The sequence below is a fragment of the Python bivittatus genome, unplaced genomic scaffold (assembly GCF_059951505.1).
Source record: "Python bivittatus isolate LINGU-HERP-01145 unplaced genomic scaffold, Pbiv_v1 ctg000480_np1212, whole genome shotgun sequence".
Taxonomy (NCBI): domain Eukaryota; kingdom Metazoa; phylum Chordata; class Lepidosauria; order Squamata; family Pythonidae; genus Python; species Python bivittatus.
In genome coordinates, this window is record NW_028277075.1 from 62658758 (window position 1) to 62683583 (window position 24826).

At 38.9% G+C, this 24826-nt stretch overlaps 1 protein-coding gene across 1 annotated transcript in view; it reads right to left on the bottom strand.

Moving 5' to 3' along the window:
* BRSK2 (BR serine/threonine kinase 2) overlaps positions 1–24826 on the bottom strand; it is a 437463-nt gene that overhangs the window by 205649 nt on the left and 206988 nt on the right. The window contains exon 2 of the mRNA XM_088145138.1: positions 11081–11175. Coding sequence (XP_088001264.1) covers positions 11081–11175 — 95 coding nt within the window. The remainder of the gene's footprint in view (positions 1–11080; positions 11176–24826) is intronic.

Sequence of the window (24826 nt, forward strand, 5' to 3'; positions counted from 1 at the left end):
AAGAAGAATTAGCCTTTGCCTCTAATTATAAATGGACTACTTCATAAAACTATGTGAATGTCAACCATCAGTTAATTGGGGGCAAAAGGAAAATACTGCAGATTTGAGAATATACAGTATCTGAGAGTCAGCTTTCATTTGGTTCTCCATTTAACATTGACATTTGATGACCGATCTACATAGAACACTGCTTAAAGCTACTTCTGTGAAATTTAAAAAAAAAAAAAAATACTGTAGTACTGGCACTCCTCCGGGAGGCAGTGAAGGACAGGAAGGCCTGGTGTGATATGGTTCATGGGGTCACGAAGAGTCGGACATGACTTAACAACTGAACAACAACAACTGGCATTCCTTGAGATACTGTGTTACTGTAGGACCACCTACTCCTGCCAGTACCAGCTTGACCTATTAGAACAGTGTTTCTCAACTGTGGCAACTTGAAGATGTGCGGACTTCAACTCCCAGAATTCCCCAGACAGCCATGCTGGCTGGGGAATTCTGAGAGTTGAAGTCTACACGTCTTCAAGTTGCCAAGGCTGAGAAACACTATTAGAACAACTAGGGAGAAACTGCTACAAATTCCATAGTCTATAGAGGTTCAGGAGACTGAAGCAAGAAAACACTGCTTTTCTGCAGTAGCACTGATGCTGTGAAAGAGCCTCTTGGTAGAGATCAGGTTAACTGCCTCTGATGATTTTTCTGTTTCTGTTGAAAATGGAATTGCTCTGGAATGTCTCCTCGACCTTATGTATGATACCATCCTTTTTTTTTTTAATTGTTGATTGTTAATGTTCTTTTTGTCACTGTTATGTGTTGGGTTCCTATATGGTTTCAAATGGGACACTTGATGTTTTAAATTGTTTTTATTTATATTCTGTGTAAGCTGCTGAGAGTAATTTTGATTGCCGTGGGGTAGATATTATTATTATTATTATTATTATTATTATTATTAATTAAATGTCTATGTCACCCAACTCTCGGTGACTCTGGGAGGTTTACAAGTTATTTAAAACATGAAAAACATGACAATAAAAACAGCAAGAAAGGTAGAGGTGGAAGATAACAAACCAGGTTGAAACAAAAGAAAACAACCTAAGTTAAAAGGAGGCTCCAGTCATCCCCACCAAAGGCCTGAGTGGACAGCCAGGTCTTTAGGCCCCTTCAAAACACCAGCAGAGTAGGGGCCATTCAGATCTTGGGGGAACCTCATTCCAGAGGGCAGGTGTGCTTCCAGGATGCATTGCTTAGTTGAAGGAACCTGGAGCACGCCAACCCTGCCAGATTGAATCGGCCAGGCAGATGCTATGAGAGACAGACACTTCCTCAAGTAATCAGGCCCTATGCCACCTATGGCTTTATAGATAGCAACCAGCACCCTGAATCATGCCCAGAAGCAAACTGGCAACCAACGTAGCTCATGAAGCAGAGGTATTACATGAGTATACTGAGGTGTGCCCGTCACTGCCCACACCGCTGCATTCTGGACCAGTTAAAGTTCCTGGCGATCTTCAAGGGCCACCCAGATATATGTTTAATTATAATTAATTGAGATTTTTAAAACTATCACAATTACATAAGGATGTTAATACAAACAAAAAAGTAGGCAAAAATGCTTTCTATTATGTTGGAAACATTTTCTGCTTAGCAACTAATATATATCTCCACATTTTATAGACTATGATATCTTAGTTTAATAAGGGGAGATAGGAATAAGTGTTCTTATTACTCCTTTTTTAAAATGCATTTTTGAATTATATGTCCACATTTTTGTTAAATACAGGCATCAAGGTGGCTAACAGTGCTAACACTAAAAGATATTAAAATTTTATTAAACTACAATTAAAATATAAGTCTTAGCATGAACAAACGAAACATTTCTAATTGATCTTATTTTTCTTTTTTATTCAAATCATGAAAGTATAGTTAGCTATTTTACTAAAAGCCAATATATTAAGGCACAATCCTAGTTTATGACAAAACTGTTAACCATAAAATTGAATGTGATGTCACAATAAATGATATGTTATTGTAAGAGGCAGAAGACACAGCAAGTTGTGGTTTTAAAGTCCACTGACCTTATCCAGCATGATTGTGTAGAGGAGTGCAAATGCTTTAACTTCTATTTTTGATGGAAGGTATGATATCCAAACTCATGATATCCAACCCCCCAAACTAATTTTTAAATATAATTTGATTGAAAAGAGCTAATTTCCAGCCAGAGGTTCTCAACTTGCTTTAGTTAATATTAATAGCAATTTAGGGGGTTAAGTATAATGTTAAAACTATTATTAGTCAAAATGGCAGTGAAAGATTTTATTTCCTGTACAGAGCTATGCTGCCCCTAGTTCCCTGGTTTAGACCAAACAAGACACTCTGATTAATCGGAGACTTCTGTTTGATTGATTGCTTACTCATACTGTGGAAGAAAGTGTTCAAATGCTCTGTATGCAGACAAAAGGCTTGGTTACTGTATATTTTAGTTTGGTAAGTTGAGATATAATCATCTAAAGGTGCCATTGGAGTTTGGTATCCCTATTTCTCATTAGAGTGATTGCTGTTCATGCATTATTTTCTCATTAGATGACTAGCCTCCCCCTATTAATCAGAATAAATAAATGTTTATGTAAGCAAGCTCCCTACAGAAGGACTTCTGTGCAACTCAGTGCTGTTCATTAGAGAACTAGTCTTCTTGTTCACTGTGTATGTACAAAGTACTCTCCTTATGCATTTTCTCCAACAGCATTGTAAAACTCAACTTACCTGTTTATGGATGCTCTTAAGCTTTTCACACCCACTTATTAAAAAGATTCCACTTAATCATGAGAAAAACACTGGCATCTTTAAGAATAATGATAGTCCTGTTTTCTGTACCCTACAGTGCTTTGGTTGATATGCCAAGAAGCATTCTTCTTGCATCACAGAGGGTGGTGCACAGAAGCAAAGTATCACTTAATCAAACTGACTTTGAGCAGTTGAAATCAGCCACTTGATGTTATTGTAATGAAGTTTTATTTTCTAAGGTTAACAGGCTCCAGACGCACAAATATTCCCTCTGGAAACTGCATTAAAATGAATGGAATAAATAAAAACCCAACCCCTCCTCCCACAAGAACAAGTATTTTGTTTAGAAGCAGGATCATGAGCATACAGTGGGGGATCAAAATCATCAGTATGCATATAAATATAGACATATTTAGAAATATAGCTTTTGTAGCAGTCCATCTGAAGGTATTGTATCTCATGGCTAAGGACAATGGGAGCTGAAAAGTAAGGGTCTGATACTTGTTTAAGAAATACATAGAGTATAAAAAAAGGTAAAGATTCTGTCAAGTTGAGTTCAACTCCTGATAAGTGCAACCATGCTGCTCTCTTGGCAGTGTTATGGAAGTGATTTGATATTACCTTCTTTCATATTTTTTTTAAAATTCATACAATATAGTAAATTTTAAGAAGATTAGGCAAATAGAGAAATTATGTTGCTTAAATTCTTCTAAATTTGGCTTAATTTATATGGATTAACTGCTATTAAAGTTGGAGTTTCTGTGGCCTATTTCTATTTCAGTATGGTCTAGAGGAGGAAATGTCTAATCAGCCAAATGTGGCTGGTTAACAGATGTCTGAGAAAAAGTACCCCATGAACACACAGGTTGAAACCCTTCACATATGGAAAAAAAAAAAAATCCCACTGGTGCCTTTCTTTCCTTAAAAAAATAGAGTTCTTCTACGTTTCTCCATCAGAAGGAGGTGGGTCATCTCCTCTCTCAGCATGGACAAATGTAGTCCTTAGGGAGGGTTTAGTGCAAAGGATGCATTCCAGAAGACACTAGACTCACACACACACTTTAGTTTCTCAGTGGTAACTTATGATTCCCCAAACCCATTAACTTTCAACATGTGATGTACTAATGACAATGCCTGAATGTCATTGTGTGCATTTAAACAAGTATTAGAAGTCTGGTGTTTAGATCAAACCAATCTTAAAGTTTACTCAACTGAATCAGTTCACCCATCCAGTTAAATTTAAAGTGAAATGTCCTAAGCTTGTTGATAGGTTTATTCTTTTGACAGGTACAGTACATATACATATTTCTGATTTAATTACCCCTCTACAAAATATTTTTCAATGCCAGAAGTGGAGAGTGGATGGGAAAGGAAGGTCTGCCATTTCCACAAGACACACAATTATCCAACATCTTTAAATGTTCAAACAGAAACAAGTGAGCAAGCCTCTAATGCCACTTGTGATTTCCTACAAACAAGCAAACGAACAAACAAACAGTCTCTCTTTTACACTCAGCAATGGATGGTAGTCCCCAGGCAAGAGAACCAGGAAAATTAAAGTCCAGATACATGCAAGGAAAGAGTGCACAACATTATTTTTATCTCTTTGGACTCAAGAATCCAGTTTCTCATTCCTGAAGTCCTACTGAACATAATATGTTGTTGGAATCGTAGAAGATCAGTTGTTTGATAACTGCCGATCATTTCTATAGTTCTATAATAATCATCTGCTTTCAAACACACAACACATTCCAACGGGGGGGGGGGGGAAGGAAAGGCTTAAAATTGGTGTGAAGATAGAGGTAACCAAAAGTAGGGTTTTAAGTATGAGCTTGCTCACGTCTCAGAGGGAATGCAGAAATGAACAGTAAAAACATGGAGGGATAGTTAGAATGTAATTGGATTATTCATTGCGATTTTTTTTCCTGCAATGCTATTTGAGTCTCCTTAGCAATATGATACCTTTATTGACAATCAATCATGAGAATCCTTATGCTGCACAAACAGCCCAGGATGCTGGATAATCACTGACTGACATAACGGTATTTTCCTCCCTGGACAGATCTCTTAAATAAAAGAGTATTTTTGGATACCAATGGACATATCAATACATTAATGTATGTATGATTCACTACAAGAAACAATGATGAAAATAGTCAACTTTTTTTTAAAAAAAAAGATCAGATAGATGAGGCTGATTCTATCAATGTCCATGACTAAGAAATGGAATCTCTCCAATTCAGAGGCAACTGTGTTTCTGAAAATGAGATAATGCAGGCAAAAAGCTGGGGGAGGGGGGCTGTTGCTTTTATGTCCTGCTACTGGGCTTCCAAAAATAATCTAGTTGATCATTATTCACATCAGAACATTAATGTCAATCAAAATTCTTTTTCTGAGAACATAAAATGGATAGTTGTCATGGAACAGGTCCCCATAGAAATCTTCTGTCTGGAAACTAGTTAATCTTCCTTGTAGACAGATAAAGAAGTACCAAGTCCGTTAACCAAACAGAAGATGTGGAATTTATACTTTTACATGGAAAACTATGGAAGTAGAAAGAAGAGACACATTGGCAGTCCAGTAATATCTTTAAATATCTCAGCCGTCTAGTATAACTTCATATAATATATCCATATATCAATTTCCTTAAGAAAGCCTCAAAAATTATTTTCTTGTGAAAAATATTTGAGATCATATGATGAAACAGATGAATCACTCACTATGGTTCCTACATTGCAAGTCAAATAAGTAGTTAAAATGGTTACCCTTTTTAGACCTGACCAATTCCCAGCAGCAGCGACTAAGTCCTGCATTTGTCAAAATAGGTATTTTGAACAACAAATCTTAAGTACATTAAGGAAGTATAAACTCAAAAAAAAAAATACCATTCCCTTTTGCATGGCAGTTCTAGACATAATTGAGTGGACTGTTTTCACAAAACTTAGTTTTGGAGAAACAATTCCAACCAAAATAAGATCACCAGTAACATTTATATCTGTGTCAGGCCCAGCCCAAGAACGACAACGAGGCAGTCCAGTCCAGTATAGTTCCTTTATTAGCTTGCACCTAATAGAATCTCGCCAGACTAAACCTATACCAAAGCAACTAGTGGCTATACCCCGTGAGACTCTAGGGAGGGGCCAGTCTAAGCTTCTTCACCTTCTCACGGTCCTGCTGCGGGCTGAGGAAGCGCTTGCTCTGCAACCTCTCCAGGAATGCTCCCCCTCCTTCCTGATAACCTTGATCCTCCAATCCTGTATCCTCCTCGCACATGCCTTCCTTTACAGTCTGACTTCTATTTGACCAGAGGTGGGCCACCAGCTTTGTTCTGGCAGTACAAGTTGTGAGCCCCTTGGATACAAGATTAAGAATCATCTCAAGAAGAAGGTGGTGAAAAATGTACCTGAATGTAGTAACACAGAAAGCCCAAGTGGACACTCAGAGACGAATCCATATGTCTACACTTAATCCAGTTTCTTGGATAAGTCTGCGCAGACTCAAATGGCACATTTATTACAGTTCCATCTTCCAACATGTCTTCCTGTGTATCAGCTACATAGCAGCAGTATTGTTAATTTAGTCCAGCTGCTTCAATTCTGAATTATTCTCTCCAGAAATATTGATAGTACTGTGTTATGATTAGAAAGCACTTTACCAAATGCCTCCCAATTCAAATGAAAAAGCAGCTCTAGAGAAACAGGCCAGCTTCCAGAATGTTTTTTTTTTTTAATTGCAAAAAGAAAGAAAGAGTGGTGGAAGAGAAGACTCCCAAATGCAGTGTATCACACTTCACTTGGAGGACTTGCCTTTGCTGTTTCTCATCTTAATACCTTCCTATCAACAACATGTATCAGTTTGCAGTAAATGAAACAAGAGTAGTAGCAGCCAAAATACCTGAAAGAGGGCTTATTACTTCTTTTCTGGCATGTGTTTTTCAGTGCAGTCAGCTTCCTTTTGGACATGTCCAGCTTGATGAGACCTTACTCTGTCCTAAATGTATTTAAGTCTACCTGCTCTGGTCTCTTAGTGGCCAACAAACTTAGCACTTGTAGCACAAATTCCCTTTTTAATATTTGATGTGGTGTTTTGGCCTATTCAGCGCCCCCCCCCCCCATCACTATAGCCCTGAAATGAAAATCAGTCATCTGAAGCTGTTATTAGGTGGCCCCAGGGGACAGATTTCCTGTTCATGCAAATTACAGCTTCAGAGGAGGAATTTACCTTTGGACCAAAACAGGCTGAAAGAGTTAAATTCTGTTTCCCACTCATCAGAAATTGAATAATTACCACTCCTCCCCAATACTAGATTGGCTAATACTGAAAACATCTTTTATCAAAAGCATGCTTAGACCTAGTCTATCTCATTAAGCAGAGTGAGTTTGAAATGCCCTGGACCATATAGCCTGCAAGTATGGGAAAGTCAATTCTGAATACTTCTCTTCATTGAAAAGAGCAAAATATCCTTCTACTACAAGTTGGATAACATACAGTAGCCCCAGTGAGAAATAAAGCTGTAATGTTTAATTTGTTAATCAACTGAATTAACATAAAAACTTGCTCAAATCTGGTGACAGATTTTTAAACAGACACTATAGTATTTATAGAAACAACAAATGGCAAGCACTTTAAAAGAGATACATCTCTTTCACACAAAAAAGATATAAAATGTTCTCCTGTTAGATGTTTTCTCATGCACACAGTTGCCTCCACATGTAGAGCATGATGTTACTGATGAGCAAATGTTCTTATACCCACCCTCCCTCCTTGTATGGAGGTTATGCAGCAGGAACTATGTCAATAACAACAAAAAATGCTCCTTTTTATCAGATCTCACACTTCTGCAATTGCACCCAGCATTGTGATGCTAGAATGCATAGCAAACTCTACCAAACATTACTAATGGAAGAAGTTAGCATTCTCTGTATTAGCCACGTATTTTTAAAGACATCTAGCTTGTTAGGTATATTTATTACCCATAAATGGGCTATACAGTGGTACCTCAGGTTACGAATGCCTCTGCTTACGAACATTTCGGGTTGCGACCAGCTCCAGCCGCAAAAATTTACCTCGGTTTGCGAACTCAGCCTCGGGGTATGAACCGGATCTGCGGCCATTTTCCGCCGTGACACGTGGTCCGCGGCCATTTTCTGCCGGTGACACGTGGTCTGCGGCCATTTTTCTGCCCGTGCTACGTGGTCCGCGGCCATTTTTCCACCCTGCCGCGCGGTCCGCAGCCGTTTTTCCGCCCTGCTGCATGGTCCACGGCCGTTTTTCCGCCCATGCCACATGGTCCGCGGCCATTTTTCCACCCTGCCGCGCGGTCCGCAGCCGTTTTTCCGCCCTGCCATGTGGTCCGCGGCCATTTTTCCGCCCTTGACGCGTGGTCCGTGGACGCCGGAACGGATTAACAGTAATTACATTGAACCTTATGGGAAAATTTGCTTCGGGTTGCGAACAAATCGGGTTGCGACCAGAGTCACGGAACGGATGAAATTCGTAACCCGAGGTACCACTGTATTTTACCCTTCTATTGTTATGACCTGAACACATTACTTTTTAAAATAAATCTATGAAAAATAAAACTTACATTGGTACATGAGACAATATCAATGTAATCAACATTGTAAAAATTAAATCTATTGTCCACATCATTTTAACTTGGTTTTACTACAAAACAAATACAGTAAAGTTTTAATTTCTATCCCCAAGCCGAAAGTATGAGAGTTCACAATATAGCAGAAGAGGATGAGAGAAACACTTTATGATGCTAATAGAATGCACTAGAGTTATATTGAAGCCCACCCATTATTCCATATCAGATATCCTATGTTTTAAGCTGTGCAATCCTTCAGATTCAGTTGTGAAAAACAAAATAATTAAATACCACATAAACAATACGGTGCACCTGAGGCTTCTAGTAGTCTGTCCGAAAAGAAATTACACCAACCTTACAGGGCTCAATGGATACCTGGCCCAATGCCTGAGGTCTTCAAGGTCAGGCTAACAGGTCAGGGACATCCCAGGGCGATGCTGTTACATAGTGCAGGCGCTATGACAAAGAAGGCATGTCTCCTGGGTCCTGATAGATGACATTGTTTCACAGAAAGGACTCAGAGCATGCCTACCCTGATCTGATGGGACGAGCAGAAACAATTGGAGAGAGTCCTGCAAATAATCTGGCCCTGTGACATGTAGGGTTTTACAGGTGATAACCAGCATCTTGAATTGCACATGGAAGCCTACTGAAGACCAGCTGCAACTTTCTGGACCAACTACAACTTCCTAATCCTCTTCAAGAATTGCACCATGTAAACACACTGAAACAGTCCAACTGGGAGGTGACTAAGATGTGAGTGACCATGACCAGAGTCTTCCAATCCAGGAGCAGGCACAGTTGGTGCACACAATGTATTTCTGCAAACACTGTTCTGGCCATGGCTACCATTTGTGCCTTAAACAGGTATTGTGAGTTCTAGAGAACTCTCTAATTGCTCATCAACTGTATCACAGGGGGTGCCACCCTATTCAGAGTCAAGGATGGAAAATCTCCAGATCCAGAGGGCCCTAAAATCCACAGCTACTTGGTCTTGCTAGGGTTAAGGCAAAGCCAGTTTTTCCCCATCTGGACTCCCACAGCTTCCAGACATTGGGGAAAAGCCTTGAGCAGCCTGAAGCAGAGATGTACAACTGAATATCATCACCATACTGATGATACTTAATCCCATGCCAATGGATAACCTTACCCAAAGGTTTCATGTAGAATTAAATAAGAGACCCACCATAAAACTGTGCCTCCCACTCCCAATCTCCTAAGCCAGTCCAGAACTATACTATGATCCAGGAGGGCCAGGATAGACATACCACCCCCATCCCAAGCCTACCAAAGGTTGTCAACAAGGGTAATTAATGCCTTTCAGTAGTCAGTCTGAAATACGCCTGAAAAGGGTTTAAATAATCCACTCCCTCCAGGGTTCTCTGGCACTGTAAGCTTATGACCTTTTCAACAACCTTTTCTGACAAGGGAAGGTTGAAGACTGGATGAAAGTTGTCCAGTTCCATTAGCTTCTTGAGAAGAGCTAATCACTGCTTTCTTCAAAACTGGCAGAACTCTCCCCTCCCTCAAGAGGCATTCACCATTGCAAAGATCCAATCACGTGTCATCTCCTGGAGGGACATGAATCTATAACCTAAGCATCATAACTCAAAGCCCAAGGAACCTGCCCACTTCAACAGGACTAACAGGATCAACTCTTCCCAGATAACTAAACATGACTCAATTGTATGGGACCTGCACAGAAGGGGTCCAGCTCTGAGCAAATTCGAGTGACTTTATCCAACAGATATCTAGGACAGTTCTCCCAGGAGCCCTGTAAAAGTTGACATGGTTCCTCTTTACTTAGGAGGGACTGGGTCACCCTAAACAGGCCTGCCTATTGTCAGTTTATAAAATAAGAGCTGTATATATATATATTTGCTGCTCTTATCATCACAATGTAATCCTTAAGGGCTCTTACTAGTGCTTGGTTGAATGCACTCTGTTTTCCTCCAGTAGTGCTCTTGGATCTCATGTACCGTTTCATCTCCCAGAGTTCCTCTGAAAACTAGGGGACCTCTGCACAGGTGCAATCTGATCCAAGGTCACTGTCACCCTCTAATTCCAAACACTGAGGCCTCAGTTGAACCATACAACAGCATGGGACACCCCTAAGTTCCCTTTGAAACTCAACAGGATCCACGAGGCACTTGAGGCAAGTCAGCTGACTAGGTCCTTCCTCCCTGTGACGGGTAGGGGTGGGGGCTGAAATCCAAGGCTAACAGGGAGTGATCCAACCAGGTCTTGCCAAAGTGAAAATCTCCAGCCAATCAAACATCTAATTTCAGAACATCTCTAAAGCAAGGAAGAAGAATCTGCTCCTGCAATAAAGGGTATTCCAACTACAGACTTTTTGTAACATAAACAATCATAGCCCAGACCAGAAGCATACTACTGTCAGGACAACCAGAACAACCTTTCTGCAATCATTAGTTATTCTTAAGCATCAATATTTTCACATTTAATTATTGTGCCACAATTGGATGTTAATTTTTGCTCTTAATCAAACCAGATAAATACACTATCCTTTCAAATTTCAGTTTCCCTATCCCCTCTCTGAAGTATTGGCATTATTATGCAATGCACAATGTTAGCAGTGACAGGAATGTTTGTTAAATTTAATTAAAGATATTAATTTTCAAAGAACAAAAATCACTGAGCCGACAACTTCTCTCTTTTTTTCCAGATCTCCCTTTGGAAAATTACCTTCATTAGCACTGATTCACTGAGCTTCTCCCTGTTGACAATTTTTATAGCGACCTTTTGACATGTTACACAATGAACTCCCAACTTCACAAGTCCTGCGGAAGAAAAAGAGAAAGAGCATTGGTTAGAGGCATATTCAGAGGCTGTTGAGAACTGCATCTTATTCAAATATCTTGGGTGTGTGTGTATGGTGCGTTTGTATGTATGTATGTGTGTGTATGTGTATGCATACACACACACACACACTTTCTTTTTATTGGCCCATCGTCATCACACAATAATGGATACATTTAAAATTCGTCCTGCAGAAACAGAAGTATCCAAGTACCATATTTGGCTTTTTCTACAGTTTGTGCAATTCCTCTAATCTACTAGATCAATCAGAATATTGAAGTGTCTAAATTATTTGGATTTAAATATATTTTCTTAACCTATTTTAAAAGCTTGCAGCAGCTAACAATATTAAAATATCTAACAAAAAGTCTATTGTGTATTAGAGGTAATCCTGTGCATCTATGTTTGAAAACAAGTCATACTGAATTCAATCTGGCAGGACATTCTGTTAAACAACTAAAGCTCAATTATGCAGGGAGCATCAACTTACTCTTTATCTCAGCTTTCAAGAGCTCCAATTATCAACAAAATTGCATAATTATTTCTATCAGCCATAATTTGTAAGAAAGCTACTGCCTTAAGTTACTGTGTTTATCTTTTGAAGCCTCCAGACATCTTTCAAAAGAACAACCTCGCTAATTCAGAGTACCTAGATGCAAAGGAGTTATTTAGAGGCACAAAGCACCAATCTATATTGTCATTTTTTCCTGAAGCATTCAGTTGGATCAGTGTTCTCCTAAGACATAGGATGAACATTTAAAGTTGTTTCCTCACACCTAAAGATGAATATTCCATTCTTAGGCAACTTAAAAAAAAACTCTATAAAATTATGTCTATTCTATTTTTAAAAAAAATCATAACAAATCCTTGGATTATGAGATTATTATTTTGGATAGGCAGGCATTTAAGGCAATCTGAGAATTGCAGCCAGACTTCAGAGAACCTGCCAAATTTATGAGAAAAAAGGAAGGAGAATAAATGCCAGGGTTTTTTTTCCCCCATAGTCCAGTGTAGGTTCAGCTGTTCAAATAACTAATTCAGCAAGTGGAAAAGAACTAATGCTCGCCTGCAGGGGGCACTCCTGAACACTTTGAAATGCTGGCATTGAGTCAGGTTTTTTTTAAAAAAAATGCTACTGCTTGAAAGCCCGCAGAGATAGCACTCTACAACTCTGTTCAGAACTGCACCTTCTCTACAAAGCTGTCACTACAGGTAGGCAGTTTTTACTAGAACTGAATTGGCAAGGGCAGCAACTGTTCATTGTGGGAAATTATGGAACTCAGATTCTAATAGCTGTGCCCATGTTCCAGGACTTGACTGTTAGGTCCATGCCTTGGTAAATCTGAGAGGAGGAGGAATTAGGTAGGAGAATGGAAAGCTGCCGCCGCCGCCGCCTCTCCTGAATGGTATTTGCCTGCCCACTCATTCTATCCGGATGAGCACTCTTCAGGTCCCTTCTTTGAGGCAATGCCACCTGATGGGACCCAGGAGGCATGCCTTTTCCATGGTGGCACCTGCCCTCTGGAAGAATCTCCCCTCCCCCCAACGCACACATACCTCTGGCCCCAACCTTGCTGGCCTTTAGAAAGGCATTAAAACCTGGCTATTTCCTCGAGTGTTGGGGCCAGGATGATGGGAGTCCCTGTCTGGAGGAAGCTAATCATTATGAGTTCCTGATAGTCTATTAAGGACTTGTTTTAACTTTAATGGAATGTTTGATCTGTTTTTGTTTATTTCTTCTTCCTCTTCCTCTCCTTCTTTGGTAAACCACCCAGAATTGCAGTTATTCAAGTTGGTGGTGGTGGTGGGGGGGAACAGGATATAAATTTCTTACATAAATAAACAACCAAAACCCCATACCCCAAACTGAATAATTTATTCTAGAATTCACAATTCAGCCCTTTTATGTAAGCTGTTGTCTTCATTTCTCTGCTGTGGAATGTATAGCCTTGAGGATGCAGCCTCCTACTTCAGCTGTCTAGTCTCCTCTTGGGGTGCATCAATTTGGAAAAGAACATGGCAATCCCTTAACAGAATTGCTTAGGAGTGGAAGACTGTGAGTATTCAGACTCAGAGGGTTTTTGGCTCTCTGTCAAAAACAGAGTGATGCTACTCTTAATGTTGGTGATTTGAAATTCTAGTTTATAGAGTTAATGAAGTCTACTGACAGGTAATGAACTGACAGGTGATTGGTTTACTCTATAGCAAGACATACTCATTAAGAAAGCACTGACAATTAATACAGACATTTTATTCTTACTAAAATATGGAGTAAGATTCCATCAAAGTAAACATTGGCTCTGAATTGGCCATTCATTGGCTCTGAATGCAGTTCTAGTCTGTCAAAACCACCAATTGTCATTATTCAAGTCAATAATCATTGCCCTTAGTTCTCAAGGCAACAATTGTGTTGCTACTTTCCACAAACTTACATTGTATTCATTTATGTAAGAGCAGTTGCTCTGTATAGCCTTTAAATGGTTTGATATCATCTCTTAGGAATTTATGTCAACTCTAAGATACCACACAACTTCCCAATTCTGTCAATAGGTATTCTGGTTTTAGAATTTATTTCTTAGCTCCCTAATACAGCAGCAGGTTAGATCTCTTTAGAAACAAGTTAAGGGTTTAAAATTACTCAGGATTTACTGTGATGAAACAGTCATAATTTTGCAAATCAAGACTTCATTTTTATTTTTATTTCACTATAATGATCACAAAATTATCAGATCAATTCACTTAAATGTTTACTTTGATGGAATCTTACTCCATATTTTAGTAAGAATAAAATGTCTGTATTAATTGTCAGTGCTTTCTTAATGAGTATGTCTTGCTATAGAGTAAACCAATCACCTGTCAGTTCATTACCTGTCAGTAGACTTCATTAACTCTATAAACTAGAATTTCAAATCACCAACATTAACAGTAGCATCACTGTGTTTTGAACATTCCCAATTTTAAAGCACTTAGACTGATTAACTCTTACTTCCTTACTACTTATATAAACTACACAGCTGCTTTTTCTGATTAAAACCTAAATATCTTTTCTCTCCACTCCCAAATGACTCCCTGACTCAATGTTCTAAATGGAATTTCCTCCTGTCAGCTCCCACCTACCCAAGAGCAAGGTTGCAGAAATATCTGTCGGCTGGGAGAGAGAACATCTATGTTTCCCCTGTGCCAACATTAGCCTAGTCCACAAATTTCCTTTGATCTCAAACACTGAGCCTCACTAGAAGCAGAGCCTATAATTTTAGGTCAGGGAAGAAAAGGCGTCCGGGGGGGGGGGGAGGAAGGGGGGGATGGGACGACAAAAGAAATGAAGCTAACATCATCTTTTTATTTTTAATGAAAAACCATGAACTGAAACTTGAAAGCTCTCTGGTCTTTTCTACCAAAAATTAAACCCCAAGATAGCAGAGAAGGAAAGACTGGATCAAGAGCAAAATAGCAGGTAGAAATGTTTATGAACTGCATCTGTTAATGGCACCCTGACATATTCTATAGAAGGTAAATACACCTACACATAGATACTTAAAAAGATATAGGGCATTATTGGGAGGGAGTACACTCTGGAGGTTAATAAACAGATCCTACATATTAATTTGTGGAAATTATTCCTACAAAGTAAGTGTGCTGTAGTGCTATATAACATAGTGTTGTATCTTTTATTCTGTTTGCTCAGTAAATACATTAAGAAAGAAGCATGCTCTTTCAACAAGGACACCAGTGAGCTGCATCACATTCTGCAGGTAAATGCTGAAAGGTGGGCTGCACCCAGTACATAACAATTTTTTTTTTAATCCCATGAATTACTGATAGTCATATCAATAAATTTTTGGAATTATATCCTATACGCCGCATACAAACTCATGTCCCCCCTTCTCACATTTTTGGATCGCCTACACCAAGCCTCAAGTGGAATTATTAAAAAAAAAAAAAAAGTGTGACTCTGGCTACCTGGTGATCTGAAACCTCTGGAACAGCTGCCTGACCATCATAAGTTAGTTCTTGATAGCATATGTATTGATATAAATATAAATAAGAGTTGGGGAGAGTAGGATTCTTCTACTGCTCATAAGTGTTGGAACAATTCCCAAGATATTGCCTGGAATTGTGTAGAAGATGTTATCCACAAATATGTGGAGGTCATCAGACTGGGGCAGGGTCTAGTATACTACTCTCAAACCACAAATATAAAGCTGCCAGATAGTAGCACGAGTCATAGATGGTGAAATAAGCTTCCTGTCACTACAGGGAATGCTTTCAGAAAATAGTCTCTCTTCAAATTTATGCTAACAAGGAACAGAATTTCAGCATTTAATGACTTAAACTATCTCATTGTATATGGGCAATAATGTTTACTTACCTGCCTCCCAGGGAATCTACAAGGATTAATTGATTAATTCTCATAAAGAATTTTGAGAAGGAATATTAAAATCTGATGTTAAAGTAAGCATTATTACCAACATTATCAATGGAATATAATTTAGGGAAGAAAATTAAGGATTTAACAATAGACTTTAACACTACTGTTTTGTCTGAACATTTAGCAATATACTATATTTATCCTCTGGGTTAAATGTTATCCTTTTTATAAATTTAAAGTCATTATAGCTACGGAAATGAAGAATTCCATTGTATATGGAAACCAGTAGAATGAACTACTTTTGTCTTCTAATTAAGCCAATGTTTGTTTACTTAGAGGAACTGTTAGCTCTAATTATTGTGTATAAGATTATAGCCTGTTATCAAGTGATACCCAAAATATATGCTGTTGTTTCTAAATGTACACAAGGATAGATCAAATTTCTTTAATGGACTAATGAAAGTGTTCCACATTTTAATGAGGCAATTTTAACCACTGGCTCATCAATGCTAACATAATATAATAGGCTGTTCTTGGGAATGTTTGCAATAATTGGTTTTATGCTGAATCTCAATTTTAATTACAGATCTACCTAACCAAGCATTTTGGTGCCTTACTGGAATCCTTCTTAGATACTCTATCTAAGCCAAAAACAATAGATAAAAAAACCCAGAAAAATCAGGGTCCTTCAGTTAATCCCTTTTCCATTACAAGGCACAGGTACTCATGCACAAGGTCTCTTCACTTACCACCCTTCACCCCAGACAACTGAAACACAAATCAATTTGATTTTAGACTCAACAGCTTGGTTTAAAAGCAACTTGAAAGACTTCTTTCAGCGTCCTGGAAAGACAAAACATGTAATTCTAAGATTACTATTGCTCGTTACTGAAACCAAACCAATCCTTCACACTTGCTTACCAGAAAGCACTCTAGACAGGACAAAACAACCCAACAACAACACAAGGTTGGGAGAAAATGAACTACTGTGGCCATAGCATATCAGCCTGGCTTTCTGCAAAACCAAGCTCCTCCTGGGGGAGAGGAAATTATTCGCTCTCTCCCTCAAACCTCATCTTTCTGATCACTTCTTCTGACAGTATGTAGTCTATTAGCAGCAATACAATAGCAGTGATGATTCATACTGCGACTGTTAGAGCACACAGAATAGATTGTTGAAATTAGTTCCAAGAAGACACTGGGAAGTAGATGACATGGGGTCTTTCTCAGATATTCTCCAATGAAGAGCGGGGTATCCCAAGGCTAAGCCATTTGAGAAAGGCTAACACATAGCTCTCTAAATTCCAGGTTCTCAGCATAGTAAAACCAAGTATTACAGTAGCCAGAGGTATTCCCTGAACCCTAGCAGGAGTTGATAGCGGAACTCTTTCTCAAGATAAAAATATCCATACCTGAGATCAGCTTTACTGATTTGCCTCTTAGCATGTTTCTTATGACATTTCAAGTTTCAATCTTTCTTGGAAAGACTTTGTGCCAGCTGAATGAAGAGACACAACAAAAGGGTACGTTTGTGTCTGTGTTTAATATTGGATTGATTGCACATATTTTCAAGTGCTTCCTTAAGGGGAAAAAAGACTCTGAAAATGATGTGGCAAATATCAGTACAGCAGCTATATCAATAGCCTTGTTTTCTTGGTACACGTTATGGGTAGGAATTACTTCTTTCTGAAAAGCCAAGTCTTCACCAGCCTTTGGAAGGCTAGAATAACCAGGGCCACCTTTGCCTTGAGTGAGCAAGCTCTTCCGAAACAGGGGAGACCTGTTGAGACCCCTCCTAGCACACTCTGTGCTAGCAGGGTACCTTCGTTAGATGCTTCTGGATTCTCTAGGTGGGCAAGCGGCATTTACCTGGGAAATGTGGTATCTCGGATACCCAGACCCCAAGCCATATGGATAGTGACCAGCATCTTGCACTGCAAATAGAAATACAGTAAACCAAGCAGCTGCTATTACAGCAGTGTAACATGGCAATATTGAGACTGCCCAGTAAGCATAAAAGATGCTACATTTTGGACCAACTGCAGTTTCCAAGTGACCTTCAAGGATAGTCTTTTGGGGTGAAAACAGGAGACACACTTCTACACAGGCATAAAGGAGTGGGGTTCCATAAAAGTCCTCAGTATAAATAGGTTTGATGATAAATTCTGACTTGGAGCAAAATAATACATCTGACATACAAAAATAAGAGTAAGATATAAGAAAAGTACACATCATACATGTTAACTAAGCACTGCAGGATGTTATTGTCATTATTACCGATGTTATTATTTTGTCACTGTCATAGTGCAAATTGTCCTTTTTATACTTCTGGAGGAAACTATATTTTTTTATTCACACTGGACTAGCTTTAGCCTCTGAGTGGGGGGGGGGGACCCTGCAGAACTCTTATCAGAAGCGAGCTCCATGATTAACTCTTATCTAACATCCTAGTCACTAAAGAATGGAAGAATCAAAGTCTATCTGTAGGGTATTTTTTTCAAGCCTCATTAATCCATCCTCTCAGGTAGAAGAGAGGTGATAGGGGACACAGAGAACCCCTAACTGTCTTTCTTTGGTAAGCTATCTTTGAGATACATGCAAGTGTAATTAGGTAGCATCTGTATAACAAGCCATGCTGGGCTGCCTTGGTCTAGTGATCAACTGAAAAGGATTGATGCAGTACAAAAGAAAAAAAATCATGGGAGAAAGGACACACCAGGGAGATTGGATCTCACATTTTCTTTTAATTGATGTTTCGGTCCTGTTCACTTGCTATGTGTTAATTTGCACCCCCTCCTCTACACACTCCCACTTCTGCCTTTGAGGCTTCTTCAAGCAGGCAGAACCAAGCTAACTTTCTTCTTTGTTTAGGGATTTCCTGCAGCACATTTCTATTTTGTAGTTTATACTTGTCTTAGTGATGCTGATACAATCATTAGCATTCATACTTCATTAGCCTTATTTTGATTGGAAGGATCACAGCAGCTGAAACTGTGCTGGTCCTCAAAGTCTGCACAATCAGCATATGACCCTCTTCTACATAGTGCTCTAATAGAAATGCAGATCAAAGTATCGTGACAGCCAAATCCAGAATCATTGTCAATAAGGAAGAATTGTACCAAAAAAAAAAATCAAGCCTCATTTACCCCCATTCTTATATTATCTCATTTAGCTTACCGCAATGCAGGGTCTTTGAATATATTTGAGAAACAACAATGGATCAAAATGGAACATCTAGGTATTGACTGAGACCAGACACAAAGAGTGTAGTCTTACTTTTTGTTTTGTTAGATAGGTTCTCATCTATTTCCAGGCATATTAAAAAGCTGGTTTTAACATTTAAAGCCACAGATAACTTGGAACAAGAGAATCTCAAGAACCATCCTCTCCCGCATAAAGCTTCTTTAGCGGTAAGGTCTTCTTGAAGGCCTTTCTTAAGGTTTCTCACCTTTGAAGGTAAGTAGCATCTCAAATAGGCCTTTTCAACTCTTTGCAGTTGGCTTTGGAATGTTCTCCTTAAGGTTTGCCTAGGTTTCTACACTAAAATATTTTCAGTACTGAGTAAATAACTGGAAAAAAAAACCCTACAGATTATTTAGACTTTCTATTTCAAGTACTGTCATTTTTTTGCCTCAGGGTATCAGTAGTTTGCTGTTTTATAGTTTCTTATTATTAGGTAATCTTTTCATGTATTGTCAAGTATTCAAATAGCTCAATTGTGGGCTTGAAAAGCAAATTATGAACACTCCAAAAAATAATGAAGTAACTAAATGGTAGCCAGCAGCCTTTGGACATGTGTAAATAAATAACCACTACAATATTTGAGAACACAAGGGAAACAGAATAGAAAAAAAGTAAACAAGCAAGAAAGTCAGTCTACTTAGAGGGAGCAATTTAATTATTTCCCAGATATTGCTTTAATTTACATAACGAGTGTAATTCAATTATTTATTTATTATATGTTTCATTTGCTAAATACTTAAAATGTTCTGGATAGATTACAAAATGATTTCAAATAGCCAAACAACAAAACCAATAAAGCAGCAAAATACATTCAGAAATAGCACTGGGGAAAAATGGGAAAAAAAGAATATATGGAAGGTGCTACCTACTTTACTATGAGCATTTAAAATAAAAGATAAATCAAGCAATGCCAGAGAGTAGAATAATAGAACAAGATAAATGCTCTTACTTAATACCAAGCATATCTCACTAAGGACGTCCTACAAGCTGACCCCCACAACTGATAAGGCGTGGCATAGGGCCTGGCTGTCTTTCCCCATTGATTCTGCCTATCTGGCAAAATCTGACAGAGTGGGCATGCTCCAAGTCCCACCTTTCAAAGTGTCATCCGATGGTAAGAAGGCGGTGTGCCTTTTCTGTCGCAGCATCTGTTCTCTGGAACCACATTTCCTGGAAGTTCAAGTTGCCTTGACTCTGCCATCTTTTAAACAGGCCTTGAAGACTGATACTTTCCCCAGATGCTAAGCTTAGGAAGCATGTGGCATTGTGGGAATTTTATTAATATATTTGATGTGCTAGTCTCTGAGTTATCACCTTTTCTTTATATTGGTGTGTTTTTATGGGATACATCACCCAGAGTCGCTATGAGTTGGGTGGCCTATAAATTTAATTTATAAATAAATACAAGTGAGGCCTTGCGATATCCTCCTACCTTCACTTGATGGAGACACCTGGACAAACACATCCAAAGGTGACCACAGTGCAGCAGATACATGTCACAGAAGGCATTCCTTGAGATACTATAGAGCAGTGTTGTCCAAACTTGGCCACTTTAAGATGAGTGGACTTCAACTCCCAGAATTCCCCAGCCAGCCATGCTGGCTGGGGAATTCTGAGAGCTGAAGTCCACTCATCTTAAAGTGGCCAAGTTTGGACAACACTGCTATAGAGCCTTAAAAAATAGCCTCAACAACTTGAATTGAGCTCATAAAGTGACTGGCAATCAGTGCAATTTATAAGATCCCTTGTTTTATCTCTGCCTGATGTTACAGGATGCACTATTACCCTTACTATTACTTTGCTCTGGACAGATGTAGAAATTCTTACTACAGAAAAAAAGGTGATTATAGATGAATTTTCATCAAGATTTTCAAAGTCTTGTCAAATCTCCTCCCCAAACATTTGGGATCTGATTTGGCTGTCCAGGGAGAAGGGGTCATAACAAACTTATTCTTTAAAAGTGTGCATCACTGATTGTTATTTTATAAGTCATCAATAGCATCTGAATGCCACTACATTCAGCTAGTTTTTTTTAAATATGAAATAAGTTCCCCTTTAAATGGATTTGAAAGCTAAATAAAAAAATATAGGTACTGTCCCTATAAAAATGACATAGTGTGATTTCAGATCTATGTAACCAATTTCAAAAATATAGGAAACTGTAACCGAAATGGGCATTTACCCAAGAAAATCATTAATATTTAAGGAAGGTGAATTTTGAAACAACTGCTGCAGAGTCCTAATGAACTCATTAATGTATTCATATGTAGAATTAATATTGGTGCTCCATAATGAGCTGTGGTTTCAATTGCTGTTCTGTCTAACAAAGACTTTTCTTTCTTTTTTCCTCCTCTACAAGGATACCTGAAAAGTCATCACTATCTTGAATGGCAATTTTTCTGTTGTTAAATGAGAATTTTACCATATTGGGTTCACCTAAGGGTAGTTTATATGTAACACTGAAAATAAAATTGAAATATGTGTGGAAGGCACAGCTCTGTATACGCCGTCCCTATTCTCCCCAATCTTAATATGATGAATGGAAGATCTGAAGGAAGCTTCTGTCTGATTACCAGTGGAACGCTCACGTAGATGGTTGCCATGACAAATAAGGACTGCAGAGTCTTTTCCTTGTGTTCAAGGAAAGGCAGGCAGAACTGCCACCAGACCATGACATTCAATATGGCAAATCTAGAATTGCAAAGGTTCAAGCAAAGTCATGGGCAGGGGAAAGCCAGAGTGTCAACCTTTTGAGCTCAGTCATAACACTTGAACAGTGCTTGAAATCCCCCAGTATTCTGGATACATAGAATTTCATGCATCTAATTCACTTTATTTAGGATATATTTGGATTCCCACACTGAGAGCCAGCATGCTGTGGTGATTAAGGTGCTGGGGAGACTCAGATGCTAGTCTGCCTTTAGGCATGGAAACCAGGTGGATGACCTTGGGCCAGTCACTCCCTCTCAGCCCACTCCTTGACTCAACATGAGCTATACGTTTTGCTGTAAGAATTAGACAAGCCGAGTGCAAAACAACCCAATCTGCAACACAGTGGGACAAATGCTCAGAACAAACACCTTGGATTTTCTTGCCATTCTATTACATCCAAATATTTAATTATAGTACAAGAACTCTGTACTATAGAGTCTAGCCACATAGCAGGATCTGATCAACCTTGGCTGATTTGTAAAAAAAAAAAAAAAAGAGTTGGTGGTTGGATGGGGAAAAGCATGAAATCATAGAGCTGAGGACTACTCTGGGAAGGTGAAACAAAAAATCTGGGAAGAAAGCAGTAAGTTTCTTCTTGTCACCCCAAAAAGCTACATGGTCTGTGGCTGAAGTCATCAGGATCTCAGTTCAATTTGAAGGAGTCCTTACCTATCTTTATAGAAAAAGCACATAAACAGAGAATGTAATGGTACAATGTATGTGTATTTTTTTTTTAAAAGACTGTTTTTTAACTTTTCTGAGTCTGTTATCTCTAAAGCCTAGCAAGATCAATTTCATTAGAGGAAAAGTTTATCCAGATTTAGGATACATCCACATGCAACTGAAATATATTTTGTGGTTTTGGTCGCAGTACACTTTAATAAAGACACCAACAGCTGGATTCTTTTCAAGAACAAGACTAGCAGTTAATATCAGTTCACTCCTTGCTGATATAGACTACAATGCCCTCCTGACCCTCTTAATCTGTTAGAGCACTAACAGGGTTTCCACCAGCTGCTGGGTTTTCAACAATCACCCAAGAGGGACATCAGGGGTCACTGTGCCTGTATCTGAATAAAATACAAACTATATAGTAAAGATATAGCTCAGGACTCCAACATTTCAGATGTTAAAAGATGCAACATTCAACTGATACATCTCCAATCCAGCTCACAGAATTTAGCACAGCAAGGGTCTGTGCTAAAGGGAGATGGATTAACCACTGAGCAGTGTAAGAGACTTACTTGAGCCTTTAAGCAGGGGGAAGAAGGATTAAATTATAATAATAGCCGTAGGTTTGGAAGGCTTTCTGAAATTTCATGGGTATTTAGAGCAACCTCTGAAATGTAGACCCTTAGCCTAATAGAAACTGAGATTGCTGCAGGAAGAAAAAAAACGCTCATTACAATGGGTGAATGTTCTTTTTAGTTTTCTGGCATGAATCCCCTGCTTTTAAGTGTTCATGCTACCTTTTATCTGCCTATAAATCTGTCATCTCTCCATGCGAGGTCAGCGCTGGATTATATTTTGTATAATATAATATTGTATCTTTAATTTGCATATCTAATCGTGCATCTGTGTCCCTTTCAACTAGGGTACAGGTTTGGGGCAGTAGCTGTGCCTGAGGTGAAGAAGCAAAACTTCCAAGGAGCTTCCAGGCCAGATCTTCCCAACGTTAATAAAGTAAGAAATTGTGCTGCTACTGTATGTTCTCAGGAGAGGATGTAGAAGACACTCCATTGCTGGGCTTTTTCTTTTGCTTTGCCTGCCCTGTTGAACAGCATACAGTGGACGGTTCAAACCATGCCAGCTTTTTGTAAGACACTGAAAACCTGCTGTTTTTTTTTCAATGAATTAATTTAAAAGACTTGTATTGCCACCCATCTTAAGGCCTCAGCTCTGGGTGGCTTACAGTAGTTTTTCCCTGGGGTATTGGGCCAGGATTTTAGGTGAGCCCAATCTCAGCAGGTTTATTTATGTAGATACCTGAGCTGGTATATTTTAAATTTTTGTTCTGGTGATTCTGTTCTTTTTAATATGATGTTAGTCACTCAGAGTTATATGCCGAGTGGGTAGACATATAAATTGAATGAATGAATGAATGAATGAGCAAATAAATAAATAAATAAATAAATAAATAAATAAATAAATAAATATGGAAGCTATGTTTGAAGCAATTCCTTTCCTTCAAGCAAAATCCAAGAGAAGCTGGACTTCAAATCTGGCTGCCAAACTTCACACTGGAGCCATGGGCCAGCTGACAGCCTTGGGCGATCAAAAAGCATTTGTACTTTATTTATTAATTTATTTGACTTACATGGCCACTATACTGGAAGGAGTCAACATAGTTTTCATGGAAAAACTCGATAAAAGCAATTAAAATCAAAAGGTATAAGTATGAAATGCCACTATAGGTAAATGGATTACCCCTAGCCCATGGCCTGTTCAAAAAACCAGGTTTTCAAGGCAGGGTAAGGATGGAGTCAAATGCACCTTTGGAGGAATGGTATTCCAGAAAGAAGAAGTGGGAACATAGAAGGTACACCTCCAGAATTCCACAAGATGGGAATGTTTAAGTGAAAGGACCCAGCTCATGCTCAGATCTTATAGGATGGGCAAAGACAATTGGAGAAAGGTGGACCTATAGATAAGCATTTGGGCTTATTGGATTTATGTAATCAAGAGTTAAGAGGGGAATAATCAATCCACAATTACATTCTCCCCTAGTGGAGAGGATGTCCTGGTTCTAAAGGTGGGTCAGGTTGACCAAAAGAAATGAAGAAGGAAGAAACTAAGTTATCCAACAGATATTCTATCCCCATTAGTAGCAGCCAGGGCCCATTTCCAGCATGGAATTCTCCTTGGCAGCCCAAGAATGCCAATCTTGACTCTAGGGCAGCATACTTGGTACATTGCCAGAGAAATAGAAGTGCCATCCATTGGCTTGGTCAGTAGCTCAGAACCTGAATAAGCCAGAGGAAAGTGAAAAATTACCGGACACATTATGTAAAGCCCCAGCTCTCTGGAAAAGGCTCTAATGCTGGGAAAGATGGAAGGAAAGAGAAGAAGAGGATGAGCAGCAGCAAGGTGGATGGACTTGGTTACAGGGGTGATGAGTGCACTGTTGGAAGACCTGAAAGACCAGGTTAGGGGGAGATCATCATGGAGAAAATCTACCTACATATGTGGTCGCTAGAAGTCAAAAATGGCTTGATGGCACATAATCAAATCACCAGGTTTAGGCAATCCAAGCCAAGGTCTGGCATAGTTGCCTAACAGTATGCTTCCTGTCCACCAGTCAGTGTCCA